This window comes from Ursus maritimus, unplaced genomic scaffold, assembly GCF_017311325.1.
Source record: "Ursus maritimus isolate PB19 unplaced genomic scaffold, ASM1731132v1 scaffold_11, whole genome shotgun sequence".
Lineage (NCBI taxonomy): Eukaryota > Metazoa > Chordata > Mammalia > Carnivora > Ursidae > Ursus > Ursus maritimus.
In genome coordinates, this window is record NW_024423453.1 from 12976527 (window position 1) to 12992853 (window position 16327).

Here is a 16327-nt window from a genome sequence, read left to right on the forward strand (position 1 = left end):
GGGGTTTCAGACATCCTCTGAGCACCCACTACTTTTGACAGTGAGTTAACCAGAAAGTTTTTCCATCTGTTGCTGTCTTCTCTTTCAATCCAAATTCTATATTCAGATATTCAACATAAAATTATGAAAAGTACCACTTAGCTTTGACTGACATAGGGAAAAATGTGGACAAGAGAACAGGTACAAAAATAAATGTGAACATGAGGTTCTTTTTCTTTTACCCGAGAGAGTCTAAATGAGATTTATTTAAAGGAGCTTCTAAGATTTTCAAATTAGTAGATGATACCCAGAGACATATCCTTCAAAACCCTTTATACCTATTATTAACTTTTAAATATAAAGAATTCCACTATTTAGATATTATATTTATGTTAGTAAAATATAAAGAAATCATTCCTGCCATTTGCTCATATCAACTGATTGTTAACATGCCTAAAAAGATATTTAAGCACACACATTTCTCAACCATATATTCATCTTTATAAGCAAAAGAGAATCCCATTTATATTATGACATTTCTTACATATAACATTCTGTTATTTATACATAATGTAGTGACTGTCAACCCAATATGCACACACATTTTTTGGTTCATGCATCTTGTAAAGCCACTAAGTTTTTTAACGTTGGCTATAAAAAGACCAGTCTTCCCAAATGCATTCTCAGTCTTCTTGGTTGTATAGTTTATTATGCACAGCATCTAAGTGCCTGGAACATCATAAGCCTTCAATAGCCAAATGCTGAAAGAACGCACATTTAGTATCCCTTGTAACGCTTCAGGATCGAAGTACAGTAGGTGGCTCACCTGGCTTGCTGCAGATGGACTTGCACAGTTCTTTCGGTAACAGGCCAACATATGGGCAGTCTGATTAACCAGAATTTCCCGGATGACCTTCAAGGGCTGGTGTAGAACTGCTTTAAATGCTAGTTGCACAAAACAATCAAAAGGGCATCAAAGCCTTAGCTCAGAAATCAATCCCTTCAAAATGATAATAATAATAATAATAATAAACAAATTGCTATTATCTTCAGACCACCCAGCAAGGAGTAACAGTGTTAAAATGTTAAAGTCATTTGTTAATGTTCTCCATTTTACTAAGTATGCCAATATACCCAATGGAGAACCAGGGCCCACCTCTAACAAAAGGCAGGTAATTGGTCCAGATTTTTCCACAGGATATTATAAATAGAACTCAACACACAGAGAAAAGAAAGACCAATTTGCCATCTTCCGATGTCCTGAATTCCTATGGGCTGGATTGCTGTTTCCTCTAAACGTTAGTGTAGAATCTCAAACGGGGTTTGTGGACGGGAGAAGGAACCAAAGAAAATTCCAACCCGGGCCCCTCTCATTTCGTAATTATCATGGTATGGACAGGCAAGTTCAGCCCAACATTAGGGACAGTTCCTTTCCATTATCCCCAGGTGCTAGAGGGCATACTCACATGCCATAATAACAGTCTAAGTATTACATTCCTAAATTTCAACTCAGAACCCACCCCCACCCCCCCGAAGGAAACTTTGAATAAAACTGTATAGTGTGGGCCTGAATGAGTTATCTCATTACTAATCTGGAATTAGAGATGCTGACTACTCTCCCTGGCACTCTGCTTTTGTAAGTTCTGAATGTGCCCACCAAAAGGCTGTGCTACCACAGTAGCTGTCAGTTACTAATTAACCAACAAGTCTTGACTGAATTATTAGGCAAGATACACTGCACCACAGCATTGGCAAAGCGTTACCTGACTTGGCAAAGAAGTTGATAAGAGCATCTGTCTCACAGCTCTTATAGAGATCAGCTAATTGGGAGCTGCAGTTCAAGCTAAGATTGTGAATCCGAAGTCTTCTCTGACCTCCGACGGTTGTGTAAAGCACAGCACACTGCAGAGGCAACATCAAGGACACATGTTTTTCTGGTCAACATGTCCACCCAAGCTAGCCTGATCTTATTTACAGTTAGAGAACAGTTACAGCTCAAAGACCTCTAAATTCTTCCACAGATCCTTTTAATGGTTGAACAATAACAAATAAGGGAGGTGAGGTATAAAGACAATTTATACACTGGGTTTCTATGTAGCACTTCACTGGTTTAAACTTAAGTTTTAACCAAGCTTTCACACATAAGTATGTTTGCATATACTGCTAGTCGACTTCCACATATCTCAGATTTCATTACCAGGGATTCAGGTCCAGAAATAAGACCTTCATGTTCATGATCATAGCCCTATTCAAGTCTCACTTCCCTTAAAAACATACAGCTACCTTTTTTTTTTTTTTTTAAAGATTTTATTTATTTATTTATTCAACAGAGATAGAGACAGCCAGCGAGAGAGGGAACACAAGCAGGGGGAGTGGGAGAGGAAGAAGCAGGCTCATAGCGGAGGAGCCTGATGTGGGGCTTGATCCCGTAATGCCGGGATCACGCCCTGAGCCGAAGGCAGACGCTTAACCGCTGTGCCACCCAGGCACCCCTACAGCTACCTTTGATGATGTACTTAAGTCTTATGCTGATGATATATGCATTTCAAGAATGCAAACAGGTATACACTTCTTCAAACATCAGAGTTCTTCCTCAGCTTACTGCCAACCCCTCTCCATTCTTTAAGGGCGATACTAGTATCTGAAAACTATGCCCATTAGATATAATTGTTCTTGTTATAATTCAAGATCTCCATGGCTTCTACTTAAATTTATTTACTACAAAACCAAATTCTATTTATATTTGCATGTACCATAACAATGCCCTTAACGTGGTGGCTGATATATGGTAGGAACGCAACAAATGAGTGAATGGGTGCTAAAGCCTAAAAGAATTGAACACCGTTGGCAGTCAGTTTGCTAACACCTCCAACACTGACCACAGTTTGCTGGGTTCTCATAGGATGACATACAATTGTGACTTCATACAAATGGCATATGTAAATGAGGGTATAGAGAATATACAATGGAGTGCTGTAATCTAATGACTTCTGCCTTGGGAGAAATAGAGTTGAATCTCTTTACAGAGAGACTAACACAGTTGATGGTATTTTAGTCGCCCTACCGACCATTGTCAGTAACAAACTAAACAAACATTTCTTGCCAAAGGTGGGAACATGTTTTTAATCACCTGGATTAAGGCTCCACTGTCTTCACCAAGTTTGTCATCATGCTTGAATTCCACTGTCACTGCCTTGTCACAATCAATGGCTGCCATTTCTACATCAGTGGTGTTGTTCATAAAAATTCCACCAAAGAAATCAGTGGCTCTGAAACCTAATGATGAGGAAAAAGGGAAATTTTGTTCCTATTTAATTTATTGCTATTTTCTCTGTTGACCCATTATTAATTTGAAGAGGAAACTATTACACAACAGAGACATGAAAAATAGTATAGTCAAAATAGTATAACTGAAAATTACCTGTGCTGGTACGAACCCTCATAATCGCATCGAATCCTATTTTCTTTTCAATATCATTTCTGAGATCATTCAAAAATTGTTGACTATCCATGTGCATCTGAAAAATAAAGTAGGATCAATGCCACCAGATGGCAGTAAAATACTTAAAATAACTATTCTCATTTTTAAAATCTTGATTAAAACCCACTTTATCCAGATATCTTAGAAAGGACTCGTAAAACTTTTTCAGTTTTACTTCATTTGCAATCTTTGGTCTTACCAAATCCCTTAACTAGTTTACAATATAAACATGTAGCTAGGTGATTAAAAATAATTTTATTGATGCTACATAAAAATAGATGATGATTTAACATTTGTCATTTATGTTGGGGGAACACTCATTCCCACTCCATGTTTCCATGGATAGGTACATAAGTCAGAGGCACTCCCCTGGCCCCTTTTTCTCAGGTGAGAGGTGACTTACCTGATTAGTAAGTCTGAGTAGAGGAACTGGGTAGGCATAACTTAGTCTATTCTGGATCCTCTTTCTGGGGAGGCAGCCTGCCTGTAGGAGGCACACATTTCTTGCCCCTCAATATAGTAAGTTTTGAAGGTACAGTTGTCCACAAGACAAGCTTGTAACTGTGCCCACCCTATGCCTGGGTATATAAGTTTGTTACATTGAAGGGTAAAAGCATTAGTAAGCCCACTTGCCCACAGACCTAAGTCTGTATGGTGCTGACATTTTTACTATCTCATGATTTTGTCTCTGAATTCAGGCTTGGAAGAGAGGGATATCATGAATTGATCCCCCAAATCATAACAATTTAAAACAAATACATAGTCACTTTTAAAAACAATATCTTAAATATATTTAAAATACTAAAATTTTATATAGAATATATTTTTCCCCACCATGGAAGCTTACACTGAAATTCACCTGTGAGGCTACATGAGCTCAATCTGTTGCCAAACAGGGAGTAGGAAAGCAACTGCTTAACCACATATACATCGTCTCCATTTGTTCTAGAATTTACATTTGACAGTTGCCCACAAGGGGGCATAGCTTTTTAAAAAACCTATGATTTAAGCACCTCAAGTCAAATGGCAGTAGAAAACCTGAGGTGAACAAGTTACTGGCTTTTACCTGGAAATTGTTGTATTTGTAAAGGGTTCCACCGGTGAGCTGAGGCACGAGACCCAAAGAGGCCACGTCCACATACTGGCTGGGAAAGAGGAAGAGGGTCACACAGCAGCCGTGAGCCACACAGTCCTTGGCCAGTGAGTCGTAGACATTTGTTTGAGGCTGGAAAAGTATCTGAAGAAAAAGATGCACAAAGGGAAAAAGAAAACCACAAAATTTTTTTGGTTTCAATTTCTAATTTCTGTTGAATTCTTTTAAAATGAAAGAGGAATTGTTTCCAGTTAAGTGAACGGGGCTGAAGGAGCGAATCATGGCCATCACCAGTGCAGCAGCCATTCACTGAGCACCCAGAGTGGGCCAGGCTCCTGCTGTAGGGAACATGCGTGTGCGGGTAATGTTCTGATCCTCCAACAATGCTAATGAAACCGAGCTCGCTCTCTTACCTATACGGACCTACGTGAGGCAACTTGTTTAGTGTCATGTGGCCAGTAAGGTGCCTACGTCCTGGTCTTATCCTTCCCCCTGACTTGTCCCCCCAGCAATGGCTATACAGTCAGAGAGTTGGAGCAAAGCGGACTTTGAGCACTGCGTACCTCTACTTCCTGTCTGAGGAGTGTTGTTATAAGGTACAGTCTACATTCTCCTTCTACCTTTATCTTCTTCCTGCATGTCCTCCCATTTCCCCCATTTCTATAACAGTCTTATCACCTAGTCTCTTACACAGAGTATACAACAAAAAAAGTTTGAGGCCTTATTTTAATTTAGGTATATTTCAGAAATCAGCTTTTTTAGGAATATAAGATTTCTTAAATTATATGCAATTCAAAATATTCCTGCAATAAAAATGTCCTGGATTTATGCATTACATTTAGCTTCTCTCCCTTTCTTACACAAAGGACACTTCACTCTTTCTTTACTCCCCTTTAAAAACTGATACCTTCACTCTTTCTTTACTCCCCTTTAAAAGGGACACTTGAAAGGGCCATTGTTTACAAATACCTTCTCTTTGTCTGTATTAATCAGCTTTTTGTCATCTCTGTTTTTCAGCTTCCCTGGTGCTTCTGCAGTCGGCAAGGAGGAATGGAAGATGAACAGCTTTCCCGGACAGTCTGCTGCCTAAAAGAAAAAAAATATATAGAAAATGTCTTGGGTGGGGAAATTATACTTTAAGGGAATCAGAAAATAAATTAAAATATAGGTACTTTCTATGAGTCAAACACTACACATACATTATTAAAAGGATTAAATTATATATACATTTACATGTAATATATATACATATATATAATTTGCATTAATGCATATAATTTATAAATATCTACTATATACAATTTAATCCTCTTAATAACCTTTGTGTCCTTGGGCAAGAACTATTCTCTCCATTTATAGACTGGGAAACTGAGGCTTAGATAAGATAGTGATTTTCCTCAAGTCACACAAGTTGTAAATCAAACAGCCAATATTCGAATGTAGATCCCTATACCATGGTGCTTTGAAAAACTAGTAGGATGTATTACAGGGAAAATACTTTCTTGTTTAGCCTACAGAACACTCTTTCAGGACTAAGTGAATCCCATGATGCAAAAATAAACAGAAGTCCCAGGATCACAGTGCAACAGAAGCTCCTCTTTGAAACCTTTAGTACACATTGATTACACCTAAAGTGGTATTTCAAGGAAGAATGCACAAGAATGTAACAGTGTTGTGGCAACAATAGACACAAGAAAGCAGCTATCAGGCAATGTGACAAAAGGAAAAATATATGACTGAGATGATAGATCTGTAGTCCCTGGGAAGCAATAAAAAGATGATTTAGGCTCCACAAAAGTCGATGCAGCATTAGAAATATTTAAAATCTTATTTGAGGACCTAAGAAGTAATCCACTAAGCAAAATTTACTGAAATTAAAAGATTCAATGTATTGACCCTTCCAACCTTGCTCCAAACGATCCTGGCATATTGCTGGCAGAGCACTCCCAGCAATTAAGGTTAACTGTTCTGATCATGTATGGGGCATTTCTCCTTAAGAGTCCTGGAGCCGTTCTACTACACAATAAAGTCCATATTCCCTTATCTGTGTGGGAGTAGCGAGGGTAAAAAAGTGAGATGAGTTGTTGCCAACACTCGCTGTGTGCAGCTCCATGCCAGGCCCTTCGCACACATGACTTACTTAATACTCACAACCTGGTGGAGAAGATAATGTCTGCATTTTAAGGCTAGGAAAACTGAGGCTCATCCAATTTGCCCCAGGTCACACAGCCAGTCACCCTCTGGCCCTTCAAGGCCCTCTGGAGTTCAGCTGGCGTCAACTTTCCAGTTGAATCTCCACATTTCCTAACCCCTGCCATAGAATTTCCACCATACAAGCTGTGCTTTCCTGGAATACACCACGTGCTTTACACACCTCCATATCTTTGCACATTTTGTTCCTTTAGCCTGGAATCCATTTCCCCCTTTTCTTGGCCCAGAGCTGTTGTTCTCAAAGGCTGGGTTTAGTGGCACACTCTGGTGTGCCTGGGTCAGCTGTGAAGAGGTGTTTAAGTTATTTGCTACTACTAATAAGGTACGTGTGTTTGTGAATAATTTCCCTAAAAAACAAATGGAGAGAATTCAAGTTTAGCCTTGTCCTAATGTGTTTCACTAAGTGATAGTCACCGTGTTTTGTGGAGTGGGTCACAGAGGTAGGGTCACAGCTGACACATGGGGAGGGGTGCCTAACCTGTGCCCCGTCTTGTCTTCGCTGTGGTCAGCAGTGAGCAGTGCACTAGCCTTCTACTGAAAATTACTGACATAGCATAAGGAAGAAAGAAGGCAAGGACAGTGAAGAAGCATGGGCAGTAACCCTACATGTACATACACACTGCACAGGAAAAAGACACTAACCACATTTTGGCCAATTAAGACACATTAGCTCCTACAACTAAATCTGAGTAAAATTTATAGTAATACTGATAATGACATGTTAAAAATTTTGAAATTCTATGACTATTTCTATCACTTTCACTGTTATAAAAGTACTTTCTGTTTGTTTTAATTCAAGTAGCAGAAAAGGTATGAAACCTTTTCAGAAGGGGGAAGGAAGCATGAGAGACTATGGACTCTGAGAAACAAACTGAAGGCTTCAGAGGGGAGGGGGGGTGGGGGAATGGGATAGGCTGGTGATGGGTAGTAAGGAGGGCACGTATTGCATGGTGCACTGGGTGTTATACGCAACTAATGAATCATCGAACTTTACATCAGAAACCAGGGATGTACGGTATGGTGACTAACATAATAAAAATATTATTATGAATAAAAAAAATAAATGTGAATAGGATCAAAAAAAAAAACAAAAAAAAGTCCATCTTCCCCCCAGTTTTTCTTGCCTGGCCCACCCAGTTCCCCTAAGGAATTCACTGTCAATCCGTCCAGATATTCTCTGCTCATACAAACACTGTAATTGTACACCACAGTACGTAAGAGCATGGGTCCTAGTTCCTAGCTGCATGGATAAGAGTCCAAACCATTGATTAGCTGAGTGATATTGGGCAAATTATTTAACTTCTCTAAGCCTTAGTTACCTAATATGTGGCACAGGAAAAATAGTACCTACATTAGAATATTGTTGAGAGAATTCAATGAACCAATGCATGGTGTTAATCAGAATTAAACATACACGACTGCCTTGTTAATATTACCCATGGGGCAAAACTCTAAAGGAAAAAAGCAGAACCCATTAGAAAAATAAAGTTCACTATTGAGAAAAATAAAGTAGCCATATTTGTTTCTAATTCATTAGCCAATTAAAATAGCTTAATTTTAGATTTATAACTTCATTAATCACATATTTATAAAATCTTTTGTAAGAAGCAATAAAAGAAAAAGCTCCTAGGGCATTCTATGCTTTAAATCCCTATAAATCTGTTATGTTTTTACCAAAATCTGATTGTGCCCACATTAATGTACCATATAGAATTGACAAATGACAATGATATATGTCATTCTTATTATGATGGAAAACAGGTTGAGAAAGGCTGGCCTGGAGAACCCGTTGTTCAAAATTTAACTCCAATGTCCATTCCTCTGAGAGACATGTTAACATCACTCTTGACAAAGTTGGCTGCCTCTACCTCTCTGTCCCCACTCTACTTTGCGGCTAAGACTTAATGACACCGAATCACAACTTTATGTATCCTTCTGTCTTCTACAGGTCACAGGCTCAAGAAAAAGGAAGGACCTTGATTTTTCTACAATGTGTTTCTCCAAGCCCTACTGGGTCTAGCTCGCGCTTTCACTGTATAGGTGCTCCATAAATTTTAGAAGGAATGGAAGGAATGTTGTGATGTATCACCTTGAAATCAAATGTAGAAATACATTAAGATAACTTAAATTCCCCCGACTAGTGATATATTTGAAGCATAACCATTAAAGGCCACTTCCTTTCAATCTGTTGCCTAATTCTTTTATCTAGTTTTCTGGTGGAAGTAATAGCTAACACAGAAAACCACTGTTTGGTCAAGTTAAGAGACAATACCAGAAATTCACATGTAGTTGAATTATGAGTGGCAGATTTTGAGAAGAGATGCAGATTTTCAAAGACTATGTGGGAAAAAAAGGCACTAAGAGAACAAGATGCTGTGGTCACAGAGGCACGTACAACTGAAAAAAAGTGTACTGAAGCCTGCTGTTGAATAGTTCAAGGACTCTGAGAAAGTATTCAAAAGAACTTTCCAAACTTTCCCTTTTTATCTTTGTGACAAATTAGCACATGTTGTTTGTTTTTGTCAACTCTCTGTGCTTCAAGAAGTTTATTACAACTAATTATATATAGATTTTACTTGGCATGAGCTGACAGAAGATAAAGCTATAATTCAAATGGGGGAGACCAGTTCTAAAATGTCTTCACTTGGACACACAAAAAACACCGCACTTCGATGTGCTTTCAGTTTCTATTCCCTGTCCAAGAGGATGAGACTCTCATCTCTGGCCTCTTGTGCATAATCTCCTGAACAATTCAGCTGGCCAGCCACAGTCCTGGGCTTTCCAAAGTTATTCTGTGCTCTCACCCCACCCTCTTTTGGGGAATACAAGCAATAACTATCATGTCTTGTATTGCAGAGTTACATTTTTTCCTACCACACTGTAAGCACCTTAGAACTAGAAACAGTAGTCCTCACATTGCCCAACAACACATTTAATAAATCTTTCTTGATTGAAAGAACAAATGCATGAATGATGTGGTCTCCTCAATATTAAGATCCTAGCTTGCAAATTCTCAAAAATGTTAGGTCTTCGCCTAATAATGACTTCAGGCAAGCATTGTAGCGCCCTTGTATGTAAGTTACCCACATTTAAGCCTACTGCTTTTTAGCCACAGAGAGCCTGAAGAGAAGACGAGATACTATCACTGTCAGAGGTCGAGAACAATCATCACTCACACACACACACACACACACACACACACACACACACACACACAAGGTTATCCTATTGGAAAATTGTTTTCTTCATCCAAACCTAATAAAGTTGCTCTCAGGAAGAAAGCATAAACCGCAGACAAGCTCCAATTATACAACAGCAGTTTCTGCTCTTATACAATGAATTATAACCACCCAGAATCTTTCTGGCAGATGAAGGAGAAACTTCTCATTATTTTTTTTTTATATCAACACCTACTTATAAAAAAGTTTTGAAGAAACAGATAGTTAAAGACACACATACAATAGAATCACCAAGGTAAATGTAAAGAACTAGAAATCAGCAAGAAGGTCATGGAAAGGAAATAATTAAATTAGAAAGTCTACCCTAAGTATTACTGGTATCTTTCTTGGTAGTTAAGGCTAGAAGGAACACGAGGAGTTACAATGTTTGTAAAAACTGACTCTAGGGAACTAGCTAGTGAATCTTTCTACATGCAAGAAACTGATTAATTTGCAATAAAGTCTTCATTTAATGTTACACACAAGAAAGAAACTCTCTTCATAGTGTCTTCTCTTATTTCAACCATTAATGAAAAGCTTAGGGCAAGATGTTAAATCATGATTAAGTGAAAGCATTCCTAGTACAAAAGTAACATACAAAGTTGTATGGGTCAGGTATGCAATTTTCTGGTGAGTTAACATAATGTACGGCTGTTCTCAGAGATTGCAGAATGAGTAATAATTCCTTTTGCTGGTGGTTCCCGAATATGGGTCATCAGTAGAACAAATTAGGGAGCTGATGAATCAGCATCTCTAGGAGTGAGGCCAGAAATCTACATTTTTAAAAAGTAGCCACCCTTTCACACGTGACCCCATGACTCATTAGTGAGGAGTTACTGCCTTACTTATCCTTCCAAAGAGTGGAGTGCCATCCCGCCTCTGCAGGAAGACAGGTGCTGGCAGGACACGGTCTGCTCTGCCGGCAGGCACACAACAGTAACTGCCACCAACATTATGTCCAGCAGTGTCACTTGATAAAGGCAGTTCCCTACCTTTTAAAAAGACAGTTCTTTACCTTTTATAAAGGTAGTTCTTTTACTTTTTTAAAAAAATATTTTATTTTTAAGGAATCTCCACACCCAACTTGGGACTCAAACTCAAAACCCTGAGATCAAGGGTCGTATGTTCCACCAACCAAGCCAGACAGGCAACTCGATACTTCTTCTACTTTGTAAGAATACTACTACTTATTAACTTTGATATTTGTGAAGTCATTCTGAGTTGTTATATTTAAATATTGGTTCTTATTTTTGAACTTCAGTGTAAAAGAGTACACTAATTACTCTAACAATAAAATTGCAAATATAACAAAAAATGACATGCGAAAAATACACTGGATGAAATGAACTGGCCTCTGGTGAGTGAGCACTGAGAATGCTGACTGCCCCAGCTGTTAGTGTGTGAGTACTTCGAAGAACATTACAGTTATTACCAACACACTGGTTTCCCAGTAATGTGTCCTAGGTAACAGCACATTTCGGACACATGGAATGCATGTAGACAAATCTGCTTTATCTATTTTGTCTTTCAAAGCTGCTAAACAGCTTCTAGACCTCTCGTGGACTCCCAGTGAGAACCCATCATTACAAGACAGCATTGCTGCCTTTCAGAAATGAAATATGGTGTTGGGCTGGGATGCTGACTTGAGCGCTCTAGAAGCCATGCCCGCACTCTTCTTTCCACTCTACTGTCTTAACTGATGATGTGCCGGCTTACGAATATCTATTCATCTTTCCTCTAGGGCAAGAGCAGATGATACAATTCTATTCCCCGTATGAGTTTCTTCAAGTAGAAAGACTCATAGGTTCATGTATGATGATCATATATCAGGAAATTTACACACCGTTTCTAAACACCTTACTGGAAGAGAGAACAACAAAACTCTTTCAAACTGAAATAGAAAATATTTGTTTTCTGTAATATGGAATAAAATAGGAATTCCCATGTTTTCTGTAGCTCAACCAATGATCAGTATTGGTTTCCACTAGATGGACCCTAACTTGTCCAAGTCACTTCATGATGTAAAATTTATTTTAAATTTTATGTTAAATTGACATGTATTCTGAGGATTTATAAGGGACATCTGCAATTTTTTTATTCAATGAGTAAATACTCTAAAGATCAGAAAACCCAAGGAAGAATCATTGTACTAAAACCAAACTACAGGGGCTCCTGGGTGGCTCAGTTGGTTAAGCATCTGCCTTCGGCTCAGGTCATGATCCCAGGGTTCTGCAATCTGGCCCTGCATTGGGCTCCCTCCTCAGCAGGGGAGTCTGCTTCTCCCTCTGCCCCTGCTCATGCTCTCTCTGTCAAATAAATAAATAAAATCTTAAAACAAAACAAAACTACAATGTTTAGACACAAAATTTCTGTGGAAGTGTTTCATAAACTCAGTTCTTTAGCATTATTCTTGCTGTTTGTTATTATTGCTACTGTTATTGTTATTATTACTAGCCATTTTATTTTAAAAGTTAATTTCAATTTAACTTTAATAATAAAATTTGAAAATCAATTTTTTAGGCCCTAGCTTTGCAGGTCAAAGTGCTTGGTAATAATGATCAACAGTCAGTACTTTTCAATCATTTTGCCTTCTTCAGATTACTGTCTTTATTACTATGAAAATGACCAGGGTCATTAGGGCTCAGCTTCCCAACTGAAGCCATGGCCAGCCGTGCCTCTGCTGTGGGCATTCAGCAAGGCCCTGCGTGGCATTCACATCTGTCACTGACTGTCACAGGCCTTGCCCTTGCATGTTTGAAAACCCAACGAAGGAGAGAATGATATGGGGATTTTCCCCTTCATATCTGATTCTGTTATTGTTGAAGTAATTTTAAAATAGATCATATAAAGTTCATATAAAAGCCAAAGGGAGGAGTTAAACTGGAAATCCTGACAAAATCAGTTGCTTAGATGCTAATAGTTCTGGAATGTAAACGCTGGGAGCAATCCGTGGTTTGGGCCACTTCCTCCTAAGATTTGTAGGGAAGTTTGGAATAGCCTCTAGCAAACTACATGTTTTAAAGAGGCTGTGTTTTCTTTCAAAGATGAAATTTCCTCCCTCTGTGTGTGTGTGTGTGTGTGTGTGTGTGTGTGTGTGTGTTTAAAAAATTTATTTACTAGCAATTAAAAAAGACTTCTCACCTTTAGTGCTTCCATGCCAGCCTGGATGACAGGAGCAAAGACAGTCTCATTTTCATTAGAGTCTGCAAACATCTCTGGAATCTGGTCCAATAAACTATAAGAAATGAATGAGTAAAAGGTTTTAAATGTTTAGCATATTTGTAATAAACTTCAAGAAATAAATCACTATCAAGTCTAAACACATATGGTATTTATTTCATACTAAACACCTATGGGTGACTTTCATAGGTCATTCCTTAGGGAATGATATCCTGGCATGTTTTGGAACCAAAATTTATGATTTGTTTAGAATATTTACAAAAGTATACCCTTTGTAAATATTTTTTCACCATTTATATTTTTGACCTCTTAAACCATAAATTCTTGGAGCAGTGGCTATATCTTCAGTTATTACCATCATCATTGAACACACTCATCCATATGCAGGAAATATCTCTCTCCAGCAAAGAGAAGGGACTGATCAGGTTGAGTGTGACTATTAAAAAAAACTCCTGCTTGGCGCGCCTGGGTGACTAGTTGGTTAACGTCTGACTCTTGATTTTGGCTCAGGTCATGATCTCAGGGTCACGATGAGATCAAGCCCCACATTGGGCACTGGGCAAGGAGTCTGCTTAAGATTATCTCTCCCTCACTCTGCCCCTCCCCACTGCTGTCTCTCTCTCTAAAAAACAAAATAAAACAAAACTCTGACTTTTAGATATTTGTATACATTTAAAATAGAACATAAATGATAGAGTTTTATTATCTATGTGTTAAAACCCCCTTGCTAATGACAAAACAAAACAATGTGTGATTGAATCAAAACAATTAAAAACAGATACCTGATTTCTATCTAAATTATAAAACACTTGATATTTACTTGTGAATCACAGATTGGGATTCTTGATAGTTGACAAGGAAACCATCCAATAGAGGAACAAAGACCTCTCCAACATCGGTCACCACCATCATTTGAGGCTGGGCCAAGTTACTCTTTACATTAAAGAAATGCAGCACTTTGTTATATGTGATAAAACCAACTCGGATTGCAGAAGTGTCTTCTTGCTCTTCCCTATGAGAAAAACAAAGCATTTGAGGTTCTTTCACATATTTATGAGAGAGGTTTCTATCAGAAATTCAGTAAGTACACCGTCTGTAAAGTGTATGGAAGACATGTTTAAAGTTTTGTTCTTAATTGTTTACCAGTGTAAACAATACTGAGTCACAGTAGGGGATGGGGGATATTACAAAAATAAGATAAAGAAAAAATTCTCAAAATTCCAGGTAAAAAAAAAGTCAAACAGATAAGAAAATATATTTTGTTAATATATTCCCTTCTTTCATATATGTATTCTCAATCCACAGCAATTACAAGGTGTGCTTTTTTTTTTTCATAAACAAGCTAGGCGTATTACATTCATCATAAACAAAGCTCTCTCAGAAGTCACCAGAAGGTCAGAAGAACAAATGGAACAACTGAAGCAAGAGAAAGGCACACTCAGATTACAAAAGGATAGCTATTTTTATCAAGAAAGGACTTTGCTCCTTCTGTGTGATTCTTCTCTTACAGATTCTAGACAATCTCAATAGAAATTGAGAGATTTTGAGAGCCATATTCTATATAACTATATAAAATAAATCACATATATGAATTGATAATGTAATTCTGATTAGGTAGTCATTTGTGATGTCAGGGCAAGACAATAAAAGTAATAAAAAGCTCTAAACCATAACAAAAAGTAAATTTTTTTGAGAAATCCCAAGATAAGGCCTTAATCTTCCTGAAAAGAGTAGAAGGCATAAATATTCTTATTCAAGTCTATACTAAGTGTACTCAGAGTTGAATGGTCTAAACTCCAGTTAATATTTACCCAAGTTTCTTTCTCTTCGTCTCCCTCCCCCTCCCCCCTCCCTCCTAAAATACTACTGAAGCTGTTACTAATTTCCATTGGTGGATATAACCGTGCTCAATGGTTACATGACAGCCACAAAAGATACATGCCATTTTCTTTGATCCTTAGATATCAGTAAAACTTATTTTGCTTAGGGACAACTTTTTAAAAAGAACCTAGTATGCTCTGTTTCTAAACTTCGCACATAGCATAACGATCTACTTCAGTATGAGAGAAAGGAAGATAAAATATATAGATGAAAGTATCTGAAGTTCAAACTGTTGGTCTCCCTGCAGACTTCCCAATTTCTTTGATGTTTCAGCAGAGTACAGGCTGACAAACTACTGACTCTAAACTCTACTTCTTCTTTACTTCCTTTGCTAATTGAGGGTATTTATTCTTCATCGTGGCCTTCATAAATCAGTGGGCAATTTAAACAGGGCCTCATAATCCCTTCCAAAAGCACTAGGTAAATGTTTCTATTCTGGACTCTTACAAAAATTTTCAGAAATGGTATCTTTATCCTTTGTAACTGCACATACACAGACTTATACACCCACTCACCCTCCTCAATATCCTAAACTGTACGATTTCATGCAACCAACCATTATACTATACTGTACCCATGTTCTCCCTCCCCCTCCCCATTTATTAGAATTTTATTCTTTAAGACCAAGCACAGATACTCTTCCTCTCTCAGAGCTCCCCTGATGCTACAACCAGAAGTTATTTCCTCTTCTAAATTTCTACAAATCATTCTCACTGGGCTCTCGGTATATAGTGCCTTGTAGTTAAACACACCATGAATCCTTGACTAGAAAACAATAAAGACCCAAAGCTTATGCTCTCTGCTCCTGACAGGGTCTAGTATAACATGGGGAGTTAGAGGTATGTTCAGGATGATTATCATGACGGCAAAATGCTGTATTTAGGATGGCAAGTTAGAGCCCAAAATGATAAACTGATCGTATGCCTCTCTTCCGAACTCCTGTTTAGTGATGTCGCCTTGCTAGTTTAAAATCGGCCTGGCTGGAAGTATTTTACACCACAGGAATGAGCAAACACTACAATTAAGGCTTTATTTATTTGAGATCCAGTTTACCAGCACACCACTGGCTAAGCTCCCATTTCTGAGTAAACCTTTTATTACATAAGGTGATAAATGTTCGGCAAATCCTGAGGGCATTTATTCTCTTTTAATAGTTAATTTAGAGTCAATTAAGGCAAAAGACACAAAAGAAAAATTGCAGAGAAGAATCTAGATTGCTATTTCCCATTGGACTTGGACATTTTCAAGTGATGGGAAAGGCATATCTTGGGATTCACAGGGTTC

The 16327-nt window shown here is 38.0% G+C and overlaps 1 protein-coding gene across 2 annotated transcripts in view; it reads right to left on the minus strand.

The window, feature by feature from the left end:
- SEC24D (SEC24 homolog D, COPII coat complex component) overlaps positions 1 to 16327 on the minus strand; it is a 98391-nt gene that overhangs the window by 15055 nt on the left and 67009 nt on the right. For both annotated transcript variants that reach the window (XM_008689465.2, XM_008689464.2), the window contains exons 12-19: positions 13983 to 14174; positions 13124 to 13217; positions 5523 to 5639; positions 4527 to 4697; positions 3401 to 3497; positions 3110 to 3255; positions 1743 to 1881; positions 806 to 924 (exon numbers count right to left, since the gene is read on the minus strand). In XM_008689465.2, coding sequence (XP_008687687.1) covers positions 806 to 924; positions 1743 to 1881; positions 3110 to 3255; positions 3401 to 3497; positions 4527 to 4697; positions 5523 to 5639; positions 13124 to 13217; positions 13983 to 14174 — 1075 coding nt within the window. The remainder of the gene's footprint in view (positions 1 to 805; positions 925 to 1742; positions 1882 to 3109; positions 3256 to 3400; positions 3498 to 4526; positions 4698 to 5522; positions 5640 to 13123; positions 13218 to 13982; positions 14175 to 16327) is intronic.